This window comes from Schistocerca nitens, chromosome 3, assembly GCF_023898315.1.
Source record: "Schistocerca nitens isolate TAMUIC-IGC-003100 chromosome 3, iqSchNite1.1, whole genome shotgun sequence".
NCBI lineage: Eukaryota > Metazoa > Arthropoda > Insecta > Orthoptera > Acrididae > Schistocerca > Schistocerca nitens.
The window spans coordinates 471,183,886-471,211,087 of NC_064616.1; the positions used below are offsets into that span (position 1 = coordinate 471,183,886).

At 43.9% G+C, this 27,202-nt stretch overlaps 1 protein-coding gene across 2 annotated transcripts in view; it reads right to left on the bottom strand.

Moving 5' to 3' along the window:
- LOC126249627 (protein obstructor-E-like) overlaps positions 1-25,813 on the bottom strand; it is a 123,036-nt gene extending 97,223 nt beyond the window's left edge. For both annotated transcript variants that reach the window (XM_049951300.1, XM_049951299.1), the window contains exon 1: positions 25,705-25,813. In XM_049951300.1, coding sequence (XP_049807257.1) covers positions 25,705-25,747 — 43 coding nt within the window. In that variant the 5' untranslated portion in view covers positions 25,748-25,813. The remainder of the gene's footprint in view (positions 1-25,704) is intronic.
- Between the last annotated feature and the right edge of the window lie 1,389 nt (positions 25,814-27,202).

A 27,202-nucleotide genomic window follows, 5' to 3' on the forward strand; every position in this document is an offset into this window, starting at 1 on the left:
TTCGACAGTTCTGTGTATTCACTGCACGCTGTGGTATAAAATATGCCTCGTCTCTCCATTGGATATAGCTCGGCCACATGTGCGGTTACCGGTGTAAAATAGACCGTAAGACTTTCCATACTCTTGACCATGTAATCTGGAATTGTCGTGACATTGCACAAGCACTAGCACTGCCCGGGGCACGTGCTTCATGGTCACTTACAGAAACAGCAAGCTCGTCAATAACTTACACCGGAGACAAACCAAGTTCGCCCGTGTTTTCTAATTTCATTATTATCTTCTTTAAACCATTTAATGACATCGGACTCTCCTTAGACCTTTCAGTCGGCTGTACCCTTTCAATGCAGCTCTATAATTCCTATCGTTCGCATAAAGCAGTTCCATTAAAAGCGCAGGGTATCTCTTCTCGATAGCCATACTGTTCATTCACGTTGTGGCTTGTTAAATGACAGCGTGGATATCATACCGTCATACAAACAGTGTACAGCGACAGATCACCTGTTGGCCAAAACTGGAAGTAATTTTTTTCAGTGTCAATCGGTTCCGCATTAACGCATTAGCATAACTACAATGTTTCGCTGTCATACGATAATTACATCCCACTCTGAACCTCTGCGAGTAGCTGCACTTTAATTATAACCGCCCGGTAATTGCTTTAACGGAGTTGAAATCTCTTGAGAAGACGAGTACAGTGATATAACGCTTGTTAACGCGTCGACTGCGGGACGCATGGTAATGGATGTTTCATGGCAAGGCCACGGCGTCAGCTACGAAACTGTGCTGTGGCCGGCGGCAGGCACAACGCTTCCGGAGCAATGCTTCGCTATGGCCGCCGGTAGCACTCAACGTTTATGCTGGAGTTTAAACTTTTCGTAAAAGTATCCCAGAAATGTGTTGAAGTTGAAAGGCAGGACAGCCGGAATCGGGAGCTCTGGTGCTATGCTCGATTGAAGAAACCACACTAACTTCAGTATGTCGGTTGATGCAAGAGGTAAGACAACTAAACATACAACCTAATTACTTGCTCCTCTACCATTAGGCGATATCCTCGTTTCGACATCTCGAACCGTTCACGGAATAAAAGGGGTGTTACGTCTTAAGTGACTCAACCTGTGTAGTCAGCAAGCACACTGTTTAGTGCATCGCGGAGAGCATTTCGTCCAATATCAGCAGCTTTATGTCTGATTCCATTCGTTTATTTTGTGTGGGAACAATGACTGTCTGCCTCTGTGAGAGCCATAATCGTTCTCGTCTTTTTCTCATGATCTGTACGCGAGATACACTATGCCGCACGGTCTTTATCGAATGCTGGTTCTCTAAATTTACCCAACGGCATTTCACGAACATAACGTCGTCTCTCCACCAAAGATTTTCTTTTAAGTTTCCCGAAAACCTCTGTTATATTCTCGTATGGGCAATAGCGAGCTGTTACAATCCTAGGAGTGCGTCTCCGAATTCATTCGATATCAGCTGTCGTGCCTACGTTATGAGGATTCCAAACGGTTTGTAGGGAACCTGAATTGCAGTAAGAAACCGGCAAATTACGTCATTATCGGTGAGGAAATACTGCTATGAGAATAGGGGCTCAACTGAGTGCTTTGTGATCAGGAAATAATAGTAGGAAACACACAATATTTATCGAGTAAACAAGCAGGCGTGTATCTAGGGGAGATAAGTGAAAGTTTCTTAAAGTCCCTCCGACAAATCTAAATCACCGCCACTTTTAACATGCCACAGATGCCTACAATTACAGCAATAATAACAATAAAATATATAACATATTTTAATATAACAATAATTTGTTTAGCCAGTGAGTACATCAATTTAGCATAACTTCCAAGAAATTCCGTTTAAAAAAAGTAGAGCACCTGAAAAGCATTCGCCGAAATATTTTAGATATTTTAGAAGTACTTAGGTTACGCAAATGACTATATCAGCAACAGACTTTCAGGATTTTGACATCAGAACTTACGCGTTATCAAATACATGTGTGCGTTCATCATTACTAGTATTTCACTTAACATTTCTATTAGAACACAGGTCTGCCGCCCTTGTTCCGGAAGTCGCTCCTTCGTAAGTTTTTTCTTAGTGGGGCGAGGGTTCTTTCCCTTTATGTTACTCTACTTCCTTTAGTTTTCCCGTCCTACCTGTGGACCCTCGAATCGTGTCGGATTTGTTGCCCGCAAGGTACGGTCAGCGTACTAAATGGCGCCATTATCTGGCTGGAATCTTCATAGCAGGTCAGGACATGAGCCCATGACTGTAGGCAAGAAACTGTAAAATAGCTTGTAATTTTCTAAAATTTCTTGCCGTTTTCCAAACTCTTAGTTTATGCCATTTTATTCTCCGAAAGTTACCTGATAAACTTTTTATTTTATTTTTATTACATTTAGCCCCACACACGTTGTGCTTGTCTAGCGCTCTTTGCACTGTAGCCCTCCAAGTGTGCATTTGTCAGTTAAATTGACGATGATGATGTGTGGTTTGCGGGGCCCTCAACTGCGTGGTCATCAGCGCCTGTACAAAGTTCTAATTTTTTCACACTCCAATTTTTTACGCAGTCCAGTCTAGCCACTATCACGAATGATGAGATGATGATGATGAACTGATGAGGACAACACCAACACCCAGTCCACAGGCAGAGAAAATCCCCAACCCGGCCGGGAATCGAACCCGGGACCTGATGATCCAGCGGCAGCAACGCTAGCCACTAGACCACGAGCTGCGGACAGTTTAATTGACTAGTGCATGTTGATGAACCTTCTGCTAAACGATCGAACACCGTCTCCTCGAAGTCTGCTGTGCGAAAAATTCTTTCACATAAACTGTGTCCAGCTCTCTGCGGCCCGAACGGCGTAAGTTTCTATCCACGGCCATATTTTTTTTTTCAGTGAGGAAGCGAGCGAGTTGGCGCAGTGGTAAGAAACTGGACACACAGTTCCTACGACCAGAGTTTGATTCCACGTCTCATCATCCTGATTTAACTTCTCCATAGTTGTCCTAAATCACATATGACGAACGCGGGAATGGTTACTTTGAAAATAACACGGTTAATTCCATCACCATCTTCCAAGAATCTGCGCTTTTGCTCTGTTTCTGATAATCTCATTGTCCTCCTTCCTTTCTTCCAATTAGGCCGCCTCCTACGGCGAAACTCCTCTCTCTTTAGTCCTTTAGTGTTCCGGGCATTACACCCTGGTGCTTCACACATGAAATGCTTGTCTGCAGTTTTTTGTAACGAGTAATGTCCCTGTACGGCTGCTTGTTCTGTACCTTGTAAACCTTCGTTAACTCTACCGTGGACACATAATATAGGAGTTACAGAGTGCCTCAAAAAGATTCATCCAAATTCACGGGACTGCAGTGAGCCAAAATATTGACCCCTGCTTAACAGCGTGCTGGTCCACATTTAGAAGGCAGTATAGCAACTATTGTGAGCGACATGGATGCAACACGTACTTGGTAGGTTTTCGGAGGTATGTGGCATCAGATGTCTAACCCCCGGTCACGTAACTTCTGTAAATTACGGACCACTGGTTCGAGCGCTCGGAGCTGGCGTCTGACAACGTTCCAGATGTGTTCCATTGTGTTCATATCAGGTGAATTTGATGGCCAACATATCAGGGTGATTTCTCTATCATGCTCCTCAAATCACTTTAGCACGATTCTGGCCTTATGACTCAGAGAGTTAAACTGCTGGAAAATGTCATCACTGTTGGGGAAGACGTGAAGCACGAAGTGGATGCAGGTGGTCCGCTGTAATGTTCACGTAGTCCGCAGCTATGATGGTGACTTCGGTTATTACTCAGGTCCCATGGAAGCCCATGGGAATCTCCCCCATAGCACAATACTGTTCCCATCGGCCAGAGCCCGTGTCGCGGTGCATGTTTCGAGCAGCCGTTCACCCAAATGACGGCGTATCCGCACACCAACACCAATTTGGTATGACAAGAAACTTTATTAAACCGACTAGGCGACACGTTTCCATTGATCGTCATCAAATCGTAACTGACGGTGTCGCTGGATCAACGTGGGGATACGTTGGCGTCACCTGCTGCAGAGCCCCATATTCAACAATGTGCTCTAAACGATGTGCTCCAAACCGCTTGGGCCTGCATCAGAATTGTACTATATTGTCAAATCTGCCACAAATCGCACTCTATTATCCTTTATAGAGCGGACAAGACCCGTACCATAGCGTTCTGTTATGAGGTGTGGACATCCGAAGTGTTGTCGCCTACTCATGGCTTCAGCGCCCTTCAACCACTGTCCCACAGATGCTCATGACAGCGGCATGCGAACAGACGACCAGCTTCGCCGTTTCCGACATGCTCGTTCACAGGCGCCGGATCATAACGGTATGTCCTTAGTCAAAGTCGCTTATGTCAGCGGATTTCCTCAGTTGCGGGCCGTGTCTTCCCTAGAATGACTCCCCGTTCGTCTCTACTCCTCTTATATACTTACTGCTTCACGTGCCCGTAACTCCATCAAGTGGCATTGAATCTCGTGATGGACAGTGGTCATAATGTTTTGGCAGATCACTATATGTGCTATCGCAGAGATTAAACGGGCTACATTACTTTAGATATATGTCTTCCACATAAATGAAGACAGAAATTTAGGGCACATTTTAACTTATGCATCGAAACTGAATGTTACTTCGGCGTCAGTCATAAATTGCCAGTGTATATTGTTGTCTGTGGGTACAGCTCTCTCGCACGCTCGTTCATTTCTCACTGTGTGTAGAGTCATGATGGCGGTAACCCAGCAACAAAAGGCCTTTCGCCTTCTCCGTTTCAACAGGTGCAATTCAATTACAATCGTGTCGCGTTATTTTCTTCGTGAGTATGGCATTGCATCCCAGGCACTCAAGATGGCCTGCTATAGCGTTATGTGATTTATTTATTTTTGTGTACGTTTGTGAAAGATTCCGTCTCTCTGCCAAGTCTTGCAACAACTTCGCGAACTGCAGTGCCGCATAGCAGCAGCAGTCAATTCAGTAACTCCAGACATACTCGCAAAAGTATGGAACGAGTCTCACTGTCATCTAGGCACTTGTGTGTCCGTTGGACGGCATATTGAACATTTGTGAAAGGTAAACGGAAACTTTGGTCATTTACACACTTATAACAGGTACCTCAAGGTTCTTTTGTGCATGCGTGTAAAAGATATACCCATCTCAAACAGAAAGAAAACTTCCTAGTCCTGTGTATAAGATAAAATCTACCAAATTTTCTACCTTCACTCTTGTAGAAGCTACAGGCTTATGAAATCAGATTCAATTTTTCGAAACGCTCAGCAGTGTACTATGTGTTATTTTTCAAGATGACACCACCAAAGTTAACGCGGAAGGCAGCTTTTTTATTTTATAATTTTTATTTATTTTTTACAGTGTACAAGCATGTGCCTCACACACATTGCTCGTACCGCCTGACATACTCATTTCTGACCATGGATTCCTCATCTCAAAATACTCAGTTTCTGAACCTCTGATTTCTGCATGATTTTCGCTCCAAAGGTTCGGGACAACCTCTATAGCCTCTGGCCATGGGCTCTCTTCCAGTCCACCACAGTGACGAAGCGTTAGTCTTGGACAATGCCAGCTACCTACACTAGCGAAGCTATGAAAAAGCCACTATCTACCGTCTGTCCAGCATCGAGAAACCAAGGTCAACTGGGTACACAACATGTTAGTATTTCCCAACCCTGCAGTTCTCAGGATACACTCCGCTAGTCACCTTACGATTTGTGGCGAAGGGTACGTCTGGCAACACTGTTCCTTTCCCCATTCCCTGTTCCATTCGCAAATGACGCACAGTAAGAGTGACTTATGGTATACCTCTGTCTTATAACTAATTTCTTTGGTTTTCTCGTTGTGGTCATTTCACGAGACTTATGTGGGAAGAAGTGATATGTTGCCGACCCTTCCCGGAACTTACTCTTTCAGAATTTCGATAATAAACGTCTCCGCGACAAAAACAACGCCTTTCTTGTAGCGTTTGCCACTGGAGTTTGTTGAACAAACCTGTAACGCTCGTGCACCGACTAAACGAACCCGTGACGAAACGAACCGCTCTTCATTGAATCTTCTGTATCTCTTCTATTAATCCTGTGTGGTAAGGCTCCCAGACTCATGAGCAAAACTCAACAAGCGGTCTCGCAACTGTTTTGCAAGCCACTTACTTCGCGAGTGAATTATTTTCTTAAGATTTTTCCATTAATTCTCAGCGTGGCATCTGCTTTTCATACTATTGGTTTTATGTGGTCATTCCAATTTAGGTCGCTCTGGATGGTTACTGCTGCTGATGCTGAGTAAGTGTTTAAGGAAACCAAACAGCTAAGGTAATCAGTCTCCTATCCCCCCCCCCCCCCTGCCCCCAGGACAGAAGCAGTGTAAACAATCTGTCTGCGTATAGAGTAAATTCTCTGTGCAAGTGTGACAAAGTATTCTAAATGTTTGTGTAGCGCGTATCTGAGGCGTTACATGGGAACCAGCCCGGTATTCACCATGTGGGCTGTGGTAAATAGCCTAAAAGCCACATCACGCTGACCGGGACACAGACGCCTCGTCGTTAGTCTGCCGCGTGGATTCGATCCGCGGCCGACATTCCTCACCGTCCCGGAAGCAGTCGTGTTAATACGCGCGGTTATTACTGTTACGTATTTTACTTTGGTTACTATTCCAGTCTTTGTCACCTATAGTGTAACCGCAAGGGTCCGCAGCTCGTGGTCGTGCGGTAGCGTTCTCGCTTCCCACGCCCGGGTTCCCGGGTTCGATTCCCGGCGGGGTTAGGGATTTTCTCTGCCTCGTGATGACTGGGTGTTGTGTGATGTCCTTAGGTTAGTTCGGTTTAAGTAGTTCTAAGTTCTAGGGGACTGATGACCATAGATGTTAAGTCCCATAGTGCTCAGAGCCATTTGAACCATTTTTTTTTAAGCGCAAGGTAGTGGATTTTTTCGCCTGTTTATTCGCAGTACGTTACGCTTATTTATGTTTAGGGTTAACTGCCACTCCCTGCACCTGTCATCAATCCTCTGCAGGTTTTCCTGCAGTTGGCTACATTCTTCTGACGCTTCTAACTTCTTACAGACAACCACATTATATGCAAACAGCCTCGTGGATGGTTCAAATGGCTCTGAGCACTATGGGACTTAACATCTGAGATCATCAGTTCCCTATAACTTAGAACTACTCAAACCTAACTAACCTAAGGACATCACACACATCCATGCTCGAGGCAGGATTCGAACCTGCGACCGTAGCAGTCGCGCGGTTCCAGACTGAAGCGCCTAGAACCGCTCGGCCACCACGGCCGGCAGCCTCGTGGACGTTACCCACTAGATCATTTATATATTTTGTCAATAGCAACGCTCCTATCGCACTGAGTTGGGGTACTCCGATTTTACTGCCGATTTTATTCCGTTAAGAGTGACGTTTTGAGCTCTAGCTGCAAGGATGTCTGAATCCAGACACAAATCTGGTCCGATATTCGTTAAGCTCGTATTTTGTTCATTAACTGGTGCAATATAATAGACAATATAAATTAACTAGGAGACTTCAGAACAGAACATATAGTAAATACATAAATTTTGCCTTGACAGGTTTACTTCCAGCATTTTACTGGCGATGAGAGGATCCTTACGACGAAAATGTAATCCACACAAAGATCCCAAAACGGGAGCCAATAGACACGATGACACGAAATGGCCTCATAGGCTTAAGAGATTTTACTATTGAAACAGATTATATTGTACTGAGACCAGCCTTTCTTTATGAGATCACAGCGAGCGATGAGATTAGCGATAAATTTAACATGAAAATGCGAGACCACAGTGCAGACCAAGTGATGTTATTCTACTAATGTGGGAGTATTATAACACACGACGGACAAAGTAAGGAGGACATAAAAAGCCTGTTAGCACAAGTAAAGAGGGTATGTCCGGCCAAAAAAAGTCTACTAGTATGAAACATCGGTCTTGAAAGGAAGAAATTTCTGAGAATGTACGTTTGGAGCACAGCAATGTATAGAAGTGAGCAATGGAACTCTCGGGAAACAAGGAAAGAAGAGAATGTAAATGTTTGAGATGCAGTGCTGTAGAAGGATGTTGAAAATTATGTGGACTGATAAGGTAAGAAATGTGGAGGTTCTCTGTAGACTCGGCTAGGAGAGGAATAAGTGGAAAACATTGACACGAAGAAGGTACAAGATTACAGAATATGTGTTAAAACATCAAGGAATAAATTCGATTGTACTTGAGGGAGCTGTAGAGCGTAAAAACTGTGGGTGACAGAAACTGTGATATATTCAACAAATAACTGAAGACGTCGGGTGCAAGCATTATACTGAGTTGGAGAGGTTGACGCAGGAGAGGACTTTGCGGCGGGCCGCATCGAACTAGATGACTGATGACAGGAGTAAAAGTGAGCGACATGGCCCAACGGTTTAAACATCAGGAGGACACGTGGTTCAAACCCCTTGCGGTCATCAGGTTTCAGTTTTTCCGTATTTTCCCTGAACCAGTTAAGGCGAATGTCGAGATGGTTCCTTTGAAAAGGACACAGTCACATTCCTTAATCCTTTCCCAATATGAGGTCGTCGTCGACAAAACTCCAGTCCCCAGCCTTCCACTCATACTTTTGCGCCACTTCATTTTATTCACAATCTCTTTGGTAAGCAGGCCTATTACTGAAGACGCTTCGAAGCCTTTACTACGAGCTAGAGCAGATATTGTCCTAGTGAGAGAAAAAAAAATGTGGGTTTAATCTTCCATTTTTCATTTGGATTTTCAAAATTCGACTAACGCTTGTGGTAGAAGTGACTGTACATGCACGATTAATGTATCTCAGGTTCTGAAAGAACTCTGTTGATTTTCTGTGGAAGTGGTTAGCGTTCATGAGGGAAATTCGAAGAGCAGAAATCGACTATCCCATATTTACATCCTATATAGTCATCGCAAGACGTTGCATCAAAATTTCTCGAAATTACGTTCAGGTACCATAGGCTGAGTTACCGCAGAGAAATTTCTCTATCACCGATGACATCCTTTAACAGTAACCAGCAAGAACACAGTAACTCAGTTATTCGTGTGAACAGGCGCATCTCCATTTCTCGAGCGTTATTCAACATTTCAGGTAAACAGTAAATCGGTATAGTAGCAAACGTTAGTGAACTTCAGTAATTGTCTCAACTGAACTACCTCAGTGAAATGGAACTAAGCAGAAATGCTCCGACAAGTCTACTGCTGACGGAACGTAATTACAAATACTAACACAGATTCTGCTAGAAGCGCCATACGGCAAGATTTGATTGCAGTAACACCCAGAAATGCAATCCAGAAACGTGTGGAATCCTTATATTTCCAATATTATAACTTCATTTTGGAATGGTTGTGCTGTACCATTTAGGGTGGATGGTGGGGCTGTCTCGTAATGAGTAATCTAGCCTTTCCATCTTTAACCGGCACAATGTAAACAGGCTCTTAAAACAAATAGTTCACATCTAAAGCTATACTCTGTATGCCACCTAATGACATGTGGCGAAGGGTACTTTGTGTACTACGATCACTTCTCCCCTTTTGTATTCTAGTCGCGAATGGTCCACGGAAAGAATGGTTGTTGGTAAACCTTCGTACGAGCTGCAATCTCTGTAACCCAAACTTCATGGTCTGGCTCCGAAATATATTAGCAGTATGTTGGTGGACTCTTCTAGGAACGGATGCCCTCAGAATTTCGACGGAAAACACCACCGTGATGCATAACGCCGCTCATGAAGTGTCTGTCAGTATAGTTAGATGAACGTCTCCGCGCTACTTTCACTTTTACTAAATGAACTGTTCTACTTTGGATACTCTCTACATCCGCTGTCAATCCTATCTCCTACGTATCCCAGATAGAAAGCCTAATTATAATCCCAGTGCCAACCGAAATCTGTTACCCGTCTTCCTCCTCCGCTGTGATAGACGCTGCTAAATCACATTAATCCGACGGCAACATATCCGAATGCAGCCTATTAGAACCGTAATGTACTCATCGCCATAACTTGGCCAGTAAACTCATAATCACCAACAGCCACTTGACATCCACTCTTCCATGGATTGTATTCAGCTACATGCATCCATGCCGCAGAGTGGAGTGGAGTGGTGGTCCCGACCCCCCCCCCCCCCATTAACATTTAAATTAAAAGCACTTACCTTTTTACATGTATCAGTTTCCCAAACAACTTTCGAAAAATAAAGCAGCATGAAAACTAAGTACTAGAAAACTGTAAGCTATGTTTTACAGAGGATAATTTCCAGTTTATTGACCACGTGGATGGGTTTGCGTCTTGACGGCCTGCAGAGAACATTCCAGTCGGATAAAGATATCCACTCATAGGCTAACTGTTCTTGCTGACAACAACGAATCCGACACGATTCGAGTGTCCACAGGAAGTGGCGTACATGAAGATAGAAAAGGGAAGCACAACACTCCCTACCCTCACCACCACCTCTAAGAGAAAAAATCACACACACACACACACACACACACACACACACACACATACACACACACACACAGAGAGAGAGAGAGAGAGAGAGAGAGAGAGAGAGACTTTCCCAACGTATATGGAAATGACAAAAGAAACAGCATTTCCCTCCTTTATGCACTTGCATAATCATAGTCTCCAGATCTGTGTTCTGTGTGAAACAGTGATAACGGTGAACCCATGTTTCGATTTTACATGATGTAAATTTTGATGCTGCCAAAATTGCTAGAGTTGGTTGCTGTTCTAGTTCTTAAATCAAGTGCGTAACACATATACCTTTGCATGAATGCTTTTCAAATGCTGTGGTTCTCTGAACGGAAACTTCCTGAAAGTTATACTAGACAGAGGTGACAAAAGTCATGGGGTACTTCCTAATAACGTGTCGAACATCCTTTTGCCCAGTGCAGTGCAGCAACTCGATGTGGCATGGACTCAGCAAGTCGTTGGAAGTTCCCAAAAGAAATATTGAGTCATGCTGCCTCTATAGCCGTCTCTAATTGCGAAAGTGTTGCTGGCGTAAGATATGGGCACGAAATGATCTCTCGATTATGTCCCAGAAATGTTCCATGGGATTAACGTCGGGCGATCTGGATGGCCAAATCATTCGCTCGAACTGTCCGGAATGTTCTTGAAACCAATCGCGAAACACTGTGGCCTGGTGACACGATACATTGTCATCCATAAAAATTCCATCGTTGTTTGGGGACATGAGGTCCATCAATGGCTACAGATGGTCTCCAAATAGCCTAATAGAACCGAGTGCCCAGTCCATGCAATGTAAACACAACCCATACCATTACGGAGCCAACACCAGTTTGCATAGTGCCTTGTTGATAACTTGGGCCCATGGCTTTGTGGGTTCCGCGCCACACTCGAACACTGTCTTCAGCTCCTACCAACTGAAATCGCCACTCTTCTGACCAGACCACGGATTTCCGTCGTCTAGGGTCATACCGATATGTTCACGAGCCCAAGAGAGGCTCTGCAAGAGATGTCGTGTTGGTAGCAAAGGCAGTCGCGTCGGTCGCCTGCTGCCATAGCCCATTAGGGCCAAATCCCGTCGCACTATCCTAACGGATACGTTCAACGTACGTCCCACATGGATTTCAGTGTTGCTTGTCTGTTAGCACTGAGAACTCTAATAAACGCTGCTCTCGATCGTTATGTGAAGGCTGTCGACCACTACGTTGTCCGTGGTGAGAGGTAATGCCTGAAATGTGGTATTCTCGCCACACTCTTGACAGTGTGGATCTCGGAATATTGAATTCCCTAACGATTTCTGAAATTGATTGTAGCTCCAACTACCATTCCGCGTTCAAAATCTGTTAATTCCCGTCGTTCGGCCATAATTACGTCGGAAACTTTTTCTCGTGAATCACCTGAGTACAAATGATAGCTCCGCCAGTGCCCTTTTATACCCTGTGTACACGATTCTACCGCCGTCCGTATATGCGCGTATCGCCATCCCACGACTTTTGTCACCTCAGTGTAAAGCTATCTACTAAGAACTGATGTATAAAAACTTTTACTATTAATATAGTGTATATACTTTATTATCATTATCACTATCGTAAGCATCTAAAAGTGGGTTTGACAGTGAGTTCCCCCTAGAACCAAACCTTGGATCCGCATCTTCCTCTGCATCTTCCCACCTTTATCGTCTTGGTTTTACCTTATCAATTGGAATCCAGAGAATAACCTGTCAGCCTTTCGCCTGGCTACAGGTCCCACATCCTCCATTTGATTTTCTAACAGTCATAACTAAGTATTCCACCTCAGTCTGTGCCCTGTTCCACTTTTCTGTTTTCCTGTATCTCCTCATAGTACCCAACACACATATCGCCATTGCCCGCTGAGCAGCCCTACTTTTTAGGATGGTTTTCGCATTTAAAGTCCTTGTCTCAAACATGTAGCACATCATCTAGTGTTAGAAGATGGCAGTGGTTAACAGCCTCCACAAGGACCCTGCCATGATAGCAAAGCTGTATCTCACATTCTCCCAAAATCTCATTATGTACCACATTCTTTTCCTTTCCTTGCATTTTCAACAAACATGTAACGTTACCTGCTTAATAGAGCTTTGATCCGCTTTTGGAACGCAGTGCAGTAGGTATTTTGTGTAGCATGGATTCGACAAGTCCTTGGTAGGTCTCCTGAGGTATGTGACACTAGATGTCTACGAATAGGTCACGCAATTTCTTAACTTACGGTACGGTGGCTGATGCCCGCGAGGCTGCGCGCAACAGCGTCCCGGATATGTTCCATCTGTTCGAGATCAGGTGAATGCGGTCGGCAAGAGAGTTCACGATCACACTCTTCAAACCACCGTAGTGCGCTTCTGGCCTTATTACACGTACAGTTACGTTGCTGGAAGAAGCCACCGCCGTTGGGGAAGTTGTGATTCATTTGACCAGGTAACACAGTTCCGTTGATCCACGGTTTTCGTCTGCCGCAGAGCCCCATGGTCAGTGATGTGCGGTGAACGGCGCGCTCTGAAACACTTGTGCCTACCCAAGCATTGTTCTCTGTCGTCTGATCTGAAATAGATCGTCGCCTATCCTGCTTTACAGTGCAGCCAAGTCTGCGACTTGTATGTTCTGTGCTGGAGCGTTGTCGTCCAACATCTTGTCGCCTACTCGTGTGTTCATCTCCATCTCTAATGACACTCATGTCGATGGGACGTTAAACCCAATCTTCCTTCCTTTTTTCGTGGTTTCATCGTTCAGCAACCCTTCCTCCTAGATGCTCTCGGCAGTAGCGCTTCGCTGTTTCCGAGATGCTCGATCCCAGGTGCCGGCCCATAACAACCTGCTCTTTGCCACGTCGCTTATGTCAGTGTTGCCTGGTCGGATGAATCGCGTCTTCCCCAATGGCGGTGGCTTCTTCCAGCGTCACGTGACCCGAGATGCCATCAGGCGGCATTCACACTCGCGGTCGGCAGTGATCATAACGTTTTCGGTCATCACTGTATTTTGTATACTGAATCGAATTGACGAGAAAATAATTTATGACACAAGTTGAGTAAAAGAAGGTATTGGTTGATAGGACACATCCTAAGACGTGAAGGTATCATCAATTCGGGATTGACGTGAAGTGGGCGGTGTAAAAACTGTAAGGGTGAATCAAAGTTTGGTTATAGTAAGAAAGTTCAAGTGAATGTGTGCTGCGCAGTAGTAATGCAGCAATTAAGAGACTAGAGTAGACTAGCATGGAGAGCAGTACCAAAGTAGTTTTCCTGATGAAAACCACAGCAACAACAACAACAATAACAAAAGGTATGACGCATTTCCACACGCAGAATAAACTGTTCATTCTTCAGATGGGTGTACACTTTAATAAAATAGATTTATTTAAGTAGTTAATTCCGTGTTCCATAAATCACTGGCATAATTCTTGTTAATATGATGTAAAAGCAGTCGGTTTACAGGCTAAGAATACACGATTCGTTTCTCGGTATGAATACATGCTGCTTATTTACAGAAGGTTATGAGGGGTACATAGTGGCTTAAATATAAGAGAACTGCACGTATTTCTATTGAAATTACTCTTGATACTAGTGAAAAATACTTGAACTTAACAACAAATGTAAACGTCATAGTCGTTTGGATTACATATGCTACCATTTTTATTATAAACATGTTTACGTAATAGAAAGAGGCATTAAAGAAAACGATTTCAGTTTAGAATTAAATTTACCTTGCTATCTGATAGGAGTTTTATTGAATTGCGCATATTATCGAAGATTTTTGTGGTTTTGTGTCGAATACCTTTCTGAACCACTGGCAGCTTTAACGATGAGTTATATTTTCTTCTGCTGTTGTAGCTGTCGACATTACTTTAATTTGTAAATTGCGATGGATCCTAAATACTGTGAAAGTGCGGATGGAATGCTTAAAAGACGCCTTGGTGAACACTACATGTTATCTCAATGCTCGATTTGTGCAATTAATATTTTATTTGTAAGAGATGAAATACTCTAGAAAATTATGCCACATAAAACATTAAAGAGTGAAATTATCATAAGCTATTGATTTATTTGTGTATGAAACTAGCAGTAGTGTGAAGACGAACATTTGTTGAATGTTGCTGGAGAAGCCGGTTGACATTGTTCCTCCAGTTCATGAGTCCATCAATATGTACATCAAAAAATATGGAAAGCCACAACTCAATTCACTGACCAGTTGTTGACGTTATTCCATTTCTGGCCACGAAATGAATATTCTGTGTTTAATTCAGAAATAAATAGGGGTTTTGGAAAATATTACTAACAAGTATTTATATTGTTGTCTCTCAGACAGAGGTACCGGTAATCATAAACTTTGTCATCTACGACAAAAAATTAAATGTTATTCACCTATATAAGGAAAGGGAATGTATCTGAACTTGAGCGCTGTCGGACTCTATTTGCGATTTATTTTCTCACAGTCACTAAAGTATTTTTTCACTTCACCATTGTTTAAATTATTTAGAATCACTTTAACATTCTTTTTACAAAGTACGATCGAAACCAGTTGTTTGTAAGAGTATTATTATCCATTCAGTCAGATGATCAGGAGAAAATTACAAAAAATCACCTGATGTATTTTGTTCTTTAAGGTTTTGAGTCGAGCAATACTTTAGAAAGCGTAAGTGTGATGTACTACGTAAACTGCTTCTACTCACCTGTGGATTACAGCTGTCTACCGGACTGGGAGTCCAATGCGGAATTTTGCTTTTCGCAGCACCGCACTACCGACTGGGCCATCTCAGAACCTCTTAGGACTACGGGCTGTGTGGAGTTTGTAATTTTAGAGAGAGGTACTAGCAGAAACGAAATTTCCGGTCGGGTCGAGAGGCGTGTCTGCGTAAGACGAAAGTCTCTCTTTGAGTTCATACTGGAACACGATTTTATCCGCTATCAAGCTTCATACTGTCGCATGTTCCCCGTGTAACATTAGCAGAGGAATATTTCAATACGTTCTAAACGTTTGCCTTGAGGTAATATGTGTAAAATTATTAGTTTTCTGGTACATGTTCACACAACACAGATCTGGTCCATGCAGTGTATTTATTTGCTCAACCGATTTCATCTACTTGGCTTCTAACGACTAGTTAAGTGTGTGGCCTTGATGACAACTAGCTTTCTACATCCAGGTAGCAAACACTCTCCCACACAGAGAATATGAGCGTCCAAGTTAGTTGTATCCGAGGTCATGCTGTTGGATGTTGCGCCACATATCACAGATCGCACAACTGTTCTTTTCTTTTTTTACGCCGTTGGGTTTCTTCGTAGAAAACAGTATACATACACGTTTATTCAAGCAGTATATGTATACTGTATATCAATCCTTTCTAGCAAAAGATCATTTCAATATGCCAAAAATGTGAAATATCTAACCGTACAGAAAGAGACTCGCAGTAGAAGGTGTTCCAGGAGGAGCCGTAAATATATTACGAGGTGGCAGTACAGACTAATTCGAACAAAAAATTCCATTTGACGTGTGTCCAATTTTTATTGACTACATTGATACAGCTGTTTGACTGTAACCCAAACAAACACTCATATAAGGCGTTAAGAAAAGGAAATTGATTAAGTTCAATGTTCATTTTCATAACTTCCACCCCCCCCCCCCCCCGTCTTCAAATAACTTTCGAACATTATTGGCAACAAAACGTGTAGTTCTCCTGAGATCATCTTGACTTTTTTTTTATTACGGCAGCACTATTCATAATACGAACGATCAATTCGTCTCTTTGTTTACTTTGTCTTCGTAGACTTCGCCGTTCAGCCATTCCCACATGCAAAAATCTGAAGGGGTGACTTTCGTGGACCTGGTTAGCCAAGAAACGATAACTTTATCTGCTGATCCCATTAATACTGTTTATTGGTGAAACCACATTCACTTGCAACGGTATCAATAATACTTGTAAACACATCGTTGATCCAACAGAAATGCCTTTGGGGAGATACATTTTCAAATGTCAATGTGTTGTGTGGTCTTATTCCTCTTCTTTTTCTTTTCCTTTGCCCGCAGTTACGCGCGTCGGCACGTTAATTATCGCAGCTGGCATTGTTAATAACAACGGGTGGCTGGTTGCCCTTCCTGTCGCCACGCATATCCCCTCCCTCCCCCTTCTGAGACGGAATTTGTGTACCGCAACTGCTTGCCTCTAGTGCTGTCCATGCAAACGTTTGCGAATCCTGTAACAGAGACGGGAAGTGGGTACCAACCCAGTATTCTTGTAGTCGGATGTGGAAAACCTCCTAAAATCACATCAACATCAACTCTGGCCGGGACACCAGCACTCGAAGTTAATACTCCGGGCGGATTCGATCTGGGGCCGGCGCGTCTTCCCGAATCCCGTAAGCGGCATGCTCACACACACGGCTGTCCGGGGGTATGTGTTGCGGGCTATTATATACAATCAGTTAATTGAGCCTGTTGTGTTACCACATCGTCTTACAAGGCCTCGTTATTTTTAGACTTTCTTGAAATTTACCTTCCAGAATTACTGTAAGGTGATACTTTGGTTACACGAACGGGTATTTTCTTCTGGAATGACGAGGTCCTCGCACATTCTAGTCGTCAGCTCGTACATCAATTAAACTTAGCATTCCCCGTAAGACAGATCGACAGAAATGGTCACATTTCTTCGACACTAATATCCCCAGACCTTACTTATTTACATTTTTACCTGCAGGAATTGTTGAAAGGGGATGTCTAGAAAGAAAAAGTAAACGCAAGAGACGAATTGATCGTCCGAATTATGAATAACCTGCCGTCATGAAAGAGTGCCAAGACGACTCCAGAAGAGCATAATCGGTAGGACCACGGTTGAAGTCCCTGCCTGCCCTTATTCTCTCCGCGATTTCCCTAAATCGCTCCAGGCAAATGCCGGGATGGTTCCTCTGAAACGGTGCTGCCGATTTCCTTCCCCGCCCTTCTCTAATACGAGCTTGTCTTCGTCTCTAAGGATTTCGTTGTCGACGGGACGTTAAACAGGAACCTTCGTTCGTTCGTTCCTTCCTTCCGCCTCCGCAGCTGTGCAGTCATCGCGTCTGACTACCAGGCAGGGGTCCAGGTTCGATCCCCGGCCGGATCGGAGGTTTCAGCCGCTCGGAGACTGGGTGTTATGTTGTTGTTGATCATTTCATCATCATCGACGCGCAAGTCGCCGAGGTGGTGTCAAATAAAAAGACTTGCACCAGACGACCGAACAATCCCGGGTGGGGACTCCCGGCCAATAATGCCATATGATCATTTCACTTCATTTCCTTCCTTCTTTCAGAAGAGCACGACGTGCAGTTGCCAAAGCGACAAGAAAGTACATTGAAGTCAGAGGTTTTTTTATTGGAATTAGTGTACATTGTTACCTCCTAAAATGTACTATTCCTCCTGCTACATCTGTATACATCAACGCCAAACAAAGCTAGTATCACTCACGTGGAGACGATCACTGTTGAACGTTGCGGAGAGTAAAAACTAACGCGAGAGGCGAAAGGAAGATTCCGAAATGGCTGTCTGGAGTTACCAGAATCGGCAGAATTCGAAATGAGAAAGTATGAGTATGATTAAAAGTTACTGAAATGTTCAAAAAGTCTGGTAGAGAAGACTCTAGTAGCATGAACAGGTCACGAGAAGAGACCCATAGAGACCTTGCGGCCATAGCGCAACTGCACTATGTCATCAAAAGTATCCGGACACTCCGAAAGATATACGTTTTTCATATTAGGTGCATTCTGGTGCCACCTACTGCCAGGTACTCCATATCATCGACCTCAGCAGTCATTAGACATCATAAGAGAGCAGAATGGGACGCTCCACGGAACTCACGGACTTCAAACGTGGTCAGGTGATTGGGTGTCACTTGTGTCATTGCCGGCCGGTGTGGCCGTGCGGTCTAGGCGCTACAGTCTGGAACCGCGTGACCGCTACAGTCGCAGGTTCGAATCCTGCCTCGGGCATGGATGTGTGTGAAGTCCTTAGGTTAGGTAGGTTTAAGTAGTTCTAAGTTTTAGGGGACTGATGACCACAGATGTTAAGTCCCATAGTGCTCAGAGCCATTTGAACCATTTGAACTTGTGTCATTCTGTATCGTGTGTAGTGCCCACAGAAAAATTTGGAGGCGGTGGTGTTACGGTGTGGTCGTGTTTTTCATGGAGGCGGCTTGCAACTCTTGTTGTTCTGCGTGGCACTATCACAGCACAGACCTAAATTGATGTTTTAAACACCTTGCTTCCCACTGTTGAAGGGCAATTCGGGGATGGCGACTGCGTCTTTCAACACGACCGAGCACCTGTTCATAATGCACGGCCTGTGCCGAAGTGGTTACACGACAGTAACATCCCTGTAATGGACTGGCCTGCACAGAGTCCTGACCTGAATCCTATAGAACACCTTTGAGATGTTTTCGAACGCCGACTTCGTGCCAGGCCTCACCGACCGAGATCGATACGTCACCTCAGTGCAGCACTCCCTGAAGGATGGGCTACCATTCCCCAAGAAACTTTCCAGCACCTGACTGAACGTATGCCTGCGAGAGTGGAAGCTGTCATCAAGGCTAAGGGTGGGTTCAAAAATGGCTCTGAGCACTATGGGACTTAACTGCTGAGGTCATCAGTCCCCTAGAACTTAGAACTACTTAAACCTAACTAACCTAAGGACATCACACACATCCATGCCCGAGGCAGGATTCGAACCTGCGACCGTAGCGGTCGCGCGGTTCCAGACAGTAGCGCCTAGAACCGCACGGCCACTCGGGCCGGCGCTATGGGTGGGCCAACACCGTACTGAATTCCAGCATTACCGATGGAGGGCACCAGGAACTTGTAAGTCCTTTTCAGCTAGGTGTCCCAATACTTTTGATCACATAGTGTACCAGCGGCCCCACGGCTTACGCGCTACATATTTGTTAATTTGTCATCCCCTCGATGATTTCTCCCCTCTCCTACAAAAGTACCTCATTGCTTTTTTCTGCACGGATTCAGCAAATTTTATTGTTTTGTAATTACGTTTTATAAAAATTATGTATTATTGAGAAATATTACGATTAAAGTAAAAGTGTAGTCATCTCTAGAATCAGTTTTAACATCACAGTGCTTTCCTGGCCTGGCTCTGTTGGTGACGGTATGCCGTTGCGTTCTTTCGACTTTTGAATTTACTTATCCAGTTACAGGGGAAGCTGCAATTTAACGTGGACTTATAGCAACGGTTCAACTTGGAAGTTTCCACAATAACGAACAATGACATAGGTGAAAGAAATGTTCAGTGGCAGATGAAAATTACGTGACTGACCGGGAATCGGCCCCAGACCTTTCTATTCGTAATAGTGGTACTTAACCACCGACCTATCGAGAAATGAGCTATATTAATGAAGAATACTGTACAGAGCAAATTAATTGTATCACTGCAGTAAGTAAAGATCTATGTATAATTCTTCATGACAGCTGTGAATACTGAATTTTATGTTATGTGTGATAAACAAAACAAAGAACAAATTTTATTCGCTTTACACTACGTCTAGTGTGTGAAAGAAACAGGGGTCTGTAATCGACTGCTCACGACATAGGAACTGAAAATTGTTGTATAAGTATTGACGGATATTTTCTAATGTTTACATGATTAAAAATTCAAAATGTTGAACTCACTATAACATTTCGATGAAAAAATATCAATAGTTTGTTATGAGCCTTAGAGGAAAATATCTCTTTCCAGGAATTGTGTTTTAATTATAATTTTACTCCCCATGCATTAAATTTCAGCAAAGTAAACTAATTTTTTGTCTTTGAACACAGGTTTTTAAATATTTGCCATATTCTGTGGACAAGATAACAAAATTGCATAGTTTTCTTTCATCCACGCTCGATCTTAAATGGTTTTTAATCACTTTAAGGTATCGAAACTACGTACACAAGATGCTATATTCATTGGCATTGTTGTAAATATCCGCAAAGCTGTTAAGATGTTTGGATAAAGAACTTTTAACACGTACTTCAACAAAAAAGAAATTTAAAATACCAAATGAGTCAAAGATTTTTGTCAGCACTTTCGCCTGGAAGTTTCATGCGGCTACTTTCTCAACTAGCATTAGTTAGCACTTGGCTCCTGTCTGTGCTCTGGGCCAAGGCCGATCTCACCACCCACTCGGTACGGCCCAGGAAGAAGTGGAACGATTGTGTTCGGGAGGTTTGGAGGTATAAAAAATGATAAAGGGTGACACCCTGGAGCTGGTTAAATGGAAGAAATTTCTCAAAAACGGAAACTCTGCCTAAGGTGGGAAAACATACAGCAATAGCAGCAGCGGCGGAAGAAGAAGAAGAAGAAGGAAAAAAGATGAATAAGAAGAGGATAAAAGAGATGGCTGTTTCGGGGCAGTGGTAGTGGTCATCAAAGAATTACAGTGAAATTGTCATCATTAGATGATACAGCAACATGACTTCTTACGACAAGAATACTCATACGATTACACACGAGTATGCAAAAGAACTTGCTACTATTCCAGAAGAAACCTGTCGTAGGTCGCTGGAGGAACGAAGCGTTCTTAGCGATTGTAGAAATGCGCTTTCCATAAGGGTCGTCGAACAGACACACACGTCTATAGGCCTAAATCACTTATGTAAGCCAGGTCCGGAATTTTGGAACATTTTCATATTCGCGTATTACGTCTTTTCTGGAGACCTAAAATCCCCTCTCTGTGGATCAACACTGATTCGGCAAACAACGACTGTGTGAAATCCATCTCGCACAGAGTGCACATGGGGGTTTTTTAGGTTAGAGAATTCCCTCTCTAGGCCCGACAAGACGCCTCCTGAGACGCGGCAAGGTAGGAGTAGGCAAAATGCAACAGGGAATAACAATATTAATGTGCTAATAGTAAACTGCAGGAGCGTCTATAGAAAGGTCCCAGAACTGCTCTCGTTAATAAACGGTCACAACGCCCATATAATACTAGGGACAGAAAGTTGGCTGAAACCAGATGTAAACAGTAATGAAATCCTAAACTCAGATTGGAATGTATACCGCAGAGACAGGCTGGACAGTGAAGGGGGAGGCGTGTTTATACCGATAAGAAGTGCAATAGTATCGAAGGAAATTGACGGAGATCCGAAATGTGAAATAATTTGGGTGAAGGTCACGGTTAAAGCAGGCCCAGACATGGTATTTGGATGTCTCTATAGGCCCCCTGGCTCAGCAGCTGTTGTGGCTGAGCACCTGAAGTATAATTTGGATAATATTTCGAGTAGATTTCCCCACCATGTTATAGTTCTGGGCGGATATTTAAATTTGCCAGATATAGACTGGGAGACTCAAACGTTCATAACGGGTGGCAGGGACAAGGAATCCAGTGAAATATTTTTAAGTGCTTTATCTGAAAACTACCTTGAGCAGTTAAACAGAGAACCGACTCGTGGCCATAACATATTAGACCTTCTGGTGACAAACAGACCCGAACTATTTGAAACAGTTAACGCAGAACAGGGAATCAGCGATCATAAAGCGGTTACGGCATCGATGATTTCAGCTGTAAATAAAAATATTAAAAAAGGTAGGAAGATTTTTCTGTTTAGCAAAAGAGACAAAAGGCAGATTACAGAGTACCTGACGGCTCAACACAAAAGTTTTGTCTCAAGTACAGATAGTGTTGAGGATCAGTGGACAAAGTTCAAAACCATCGTACAATATGCGTTACATGAGTATGTGCCAAGCAAGACCGTAAGAGATGGAAAAGAGCCACCGTGGTACAACAACCGAGTTAGAAAACTGCTGCGGAAGCAAAGGGAACTTCACAGCAAACATAAACATAGCCTAAGCCTTGCAGACAAACAAAAATTACGCGAAGCGAAATGTAGTGTGTGGAGGGCGATGCGAGAGGCGTTCAATGAATTCGAAAGTAAAGTTCTATGTACTGACTTGGCAGAAAATCCTAAGGAATTTTGGTCTTATGTCAAAGCGGTAGGTGGATCAAAACAAAATGTCCAGACACTCTGTGACCAAAATGGTACTGAAACAGAGGATGACAGACTAAAGGCCGAAATACTAAATGTCTTTTTCCAAAGCTGTTTCACATAGGAAGAGTGCTCTGTAGTTCCTTCTCTAGATTGTCGCACAGATGACAAAATGGTAGATATCGAAATAAATGACAGAGGGATAGAAAAACAATTAAAATCGCTCAAAAGAGGAAAGGCCGCCGGACCTGATGGGATACCAGTTCGATTTTACACAGAGTACGCGAAGGAACTTGCATCCCTTCTTGCAGCAGTGTACCGTAGGTCTCTAGAACAGCGTAGAGTTCCAAAGGATCGGAAAAGGGCACAGGTCATCCCAGTTTTCAAGAAGGGACGTCGAACAGATGTGCAGAACTATAGACCTATATCTCTAACGTCGATCAGTTGTAGAATTTTGGAACACGTATTATGTTAGAGTATAATGACTTTTTTTGGAGACTAGAAATCTACTCTGTAGGAATCAGCATGGGTTTCGAAAAAGACGGTCGTGCGAAACCCAGCTCGCGCTATTCGTCCACGAGACTCAGAGGGCCATTGACACGGGTTCACAGGTAGATGCTGTGTTTCTTGACTTCTGCAAGGCGTTCGATACAGTTCCCCACAGTCGTTTAATGAACAAAGTAAGAGCATATGGACTATCAGAGCAATTGTGTGATTGGATTGAAGAGTTCCTTAATAACAGAACGCAGCATGTCATTCTCAATGGAGAGAAGTCTTCCGAAGTAAGAGTGATTTCAGGTGTGCCGCAGGGTAGTGTCATAGGACCGTTGCTATTCACAATATACATAAATGACCTTGTGGATGACATCGGAAGTTCACTGAGGCTTTTTGCAGATGATGCTGTGGTGTATCGAGAGGTTGTAACAATGGAAAATTGTACTGAAATGCAGGAGGATCTGCAGCGAATTGACTCATGGTGCAGGGAATGACAATTGAATCTCAATGTAGACAAGTGTAATGTGCTGCGAATACATAGAAAGAAAGATCCCTTACCATTTAGCTACAGTATAGCAGGTCAGCAACTGGAAGCAGTTAATTCCATAAATTATCGAGGAGTAGGCATTAGGAGTGATTTAAAATGGAATGATCATATAAAGTTGATTGTCGGTAAAGCAGATGCCAGACTGAGATTCACTGGAAGAATCCTAAGGAAATTCAATCCGAAAACAAAGGAAGTAGGATACAGTGCGCTTGTTCGCCCACTACTTGAATACTGCTCAGCAGTGTGGGATCCGTACCAGGTAGGGTTGATAGAAGAGATAGAGAAGATCCAACGGAGAGCAGCGCGCTTCGTTACAGGATCATTTAGTAATCGCGAAAGCCTTACGGAGATGATAGATAAACTCCAGTGGAAGACTCTGCAGGAGAGACTCTCAGTAGCTCGGTACGGGCTTTTGTTAAAGTTTCGAGAACATACCTTCACCGAAGAGTCAAGCAGTATATTGCTCCCTCCTACGTATATCTCGCGAAGAGACCATGAGGATAAAATCAGAGAGATTAGAGCCCACACAGAAGCATACCGACAATCCTTCTTTCCACGAACGATACGAGACTGGAATAGAAGGGAGAACCGATAGAGGTACTCAGGGTACCCTCCGCCACACACCGTCAGGTGGCTTGCAGAGTATGGATGTAGATGTAGATGTAGAAGGCTGTTAGTACGGGTGCCTCGGCTGATGCTGTGTTCCTTGACTTCTGCACGCCGTTCGATACGCTTCGGCACTGTCGTTTAATGGACCAAATATGAGCGTACGGAATATCAGGCAAACATTATTATTAGATTTAAGAGTTCCTACGAAATAGAGCTCAGTATGTTATTCGTAACGGAGAGAAATCTTCGGACTTAAGGGAACCTTCGGGCGTACCTCGAGGGAGTGTTACAGGACCAGTACTGTTACAATATGTATAAATGATCTAGTGGTAACGTCGAAAACTCCATAAAGCTGTTCGCGAATAATGCTGTTGTATATAGGGAAGTCGCAAATCCAAAAAAAATTTTACGAACTGCAGAGGACTTTCATTTAGTGCAGAGATTGGCTGTTGACCCTCAGCTTAAACAATATAACGTACTGAGCATAAATAGGCTGAAAGACTCGTTATCGTATGATTATACGATGACTGAACAGTCGCTACAAGCGGTCACACCCATTACAGATGTGGGAGCATGCGCGGAACGATCAGATAAAGTTAATCGCAGGGAAGCCAAAGGCCAGAATGAGAATCATTGGAAGAAAGGTAGCTTACAAATCCCTCGCTCCACCGATACTTAAGTATTGCTGTCAGTCTGTCACCGTTACCGGATTAGATAAATAGAAGAAGTAGAGAAAATCTAGAGAAGAGCATCGCTTTTTGTTAGTGGTTCGTTTGGAAAGAGCGAAAGCGTCACCAGTGTGCCCATACAGCTCCAATAGCAGAGGCCAGAGGGGCGTTGTACGTCTCTGAGCGGTGCACTACTACATCTACATCTACATCTACATTTATACTCCGCAAGCCACCCAGCGGTGTGTGGCGGAGGGCACTTTACGTGCCACTATCATTACCTCCCTCTCCTGTTCCAGTCGCGTATGGTTCGCGGGAAGAACGACTGCCGGAAAGCCTCCGTGCGCGCTCGAATCTCTCTAATTTTACATTCGTGGTCTCCTCGGGAGAAGCAATATATTCGATACCTCATCCAGAAACGCACCCTCTCGAAACCTTGACAGCAAGCTACACCGCGATGCAGAGCGCCACTCTTGCAGAGTCTGCCACTTGAGTTTGCTAAACATCTCCGTAACGCTATCACGCTTACCAAATAACCCTGTGACGAAACGCGCCACTCTTCTTTGGATCTTCTCTATCTCCTCTGTCAACCCGACCTGGTACGGATCCCACACTGACGAGCAATACTCAAGTATAGGTCGAACGAGTGAGAGAAGAGTTAATCGATATAATGGTCCCTCCTCCGTATATCTCGGCAAAAGAGCACGACCGTCATACTACTGAGATTCGAGCTCACTCGGAGGCTTATCAACAATCGTGCCTTCCACGAACCACTCGCATCTGGTATAGGAAAAGTGGGAAGTGACAGCGTTACACCAAGTACTCTCCGCCACACACCCTGAGTTGGCCTGCGGTGTACAGATTATGTGCAGATAATATGCTTGTTAATGAGGGCAGCAACACGAGAAGAGAGAAGGAGCAGTGAGACAGTACCTTGGGCGCAGAAGGCGAGGCAGATGAGCGCGGCGTACAGCATGGCTGGTGTCCGTGTGTGCCGCGGATGGTCGGCTGCGCTTACTTAACACGGCGGCCCCCTGCTGCGCACCTGCAAACATGACGCAGCGCCGGCCAACCTCTCACCTCGCCGACCCTCTCCCCACCACACACACACAAATTGATGCCCCTCCATTCCTTACGTCTGCACACCGACACACGCACACACACACACACACACACACGGTTGCCAAAATAAATGGTTGCACTCGCGTTATTGTCCGCAGCTGCTGCTGTTCGTCAATATAGTCAAAAGAAAAATAGTTTGTAGTACGCTAAGTGCTCAGTTACGTACTACCTGCACACAAATGAAACAAGGAACTATTTGTAGCGAAGTTCTAATAACACTAAATCTACACTACTGGCAATTAAAATTGCTACACCAAGAAGGAATATAGATGATAAACGGATATTCATTGTCGTCGTACAACAGTTTACAAAAATACAGAAAACATTGAACTAACGACATCAGGAGACAAGAAGAATCGCATTCCAGTGAAGAGTGTTGCAGCCCACGCCCTAATCGATGGACCTTGTGTATTTCTTGGATGTTCTCTTAATTTTAGCTTGGATATAAACGATACTTTCTCACATGGAAATGGGTGGTTTACTGTTGCCATAGTGAGAGGTGGTAGTGGAGTTTCTAGTGTACCTGGACTTGAAAGTTTTAATGATACAGATGTAATAGCCTATCGCACCTATCATATGTTTGAAATTGCTAATAAAGACTTTGGTAAATCTGCTTATGATTCTACTTCTCCACTTGTATACACGTAACAAAAGAATAAAAAAAAAGATACTGGCAGAAGTAAAGCTGTGAGGACCGGGCGTGAGTCGTGCTTCGGTAGCTCAGATGGTAGAGCACTCGCCCGCGAAAGGCAAAGGTCCCGAGTTCGAGTCTCGCTCGGGCACACAGCCAGGAAGTTTCATGTGGTTGAAAACTGACAGGTCCTCTAAACGGGTCCGAAGTGCATTACAAATCAGGGATTGCTATCCAGGTAGCTTACTGAGTGTTGGGTGCACACAAGGCGTTTTTAGCTAGGGCGACTCACCATCTCGTCCCGATAATATTAGTTGTAGGAGACCCCAGAGTAGTAATGTAAGACTTAGAAATGCTTCCCCCCCCCCCCAAATACATGAAACGATAAGAATTTTGGTGATTATCTGTCGGAGCATTCACGTGAAAGTTCCAGAGTTTCAAACAGCCCTAAAAGAGCAATGGAGCTGATAATACTAGGTGCAAAAATCTGGAGAAAGGAATTAAAGTTCCACGTGTGAATGTTTTTCAAGAGTCAGTATCAAGGGTGGACATAAATTTATAATTGTGTCTTCTGTCGACCATCAGACTCATTCCCAGATGTAATCCAAAACCTTACAGAAACTCTCGGCTCACTAATACGCATATTCCCCAATCACACTGTCGTCATTGAAGGAGATT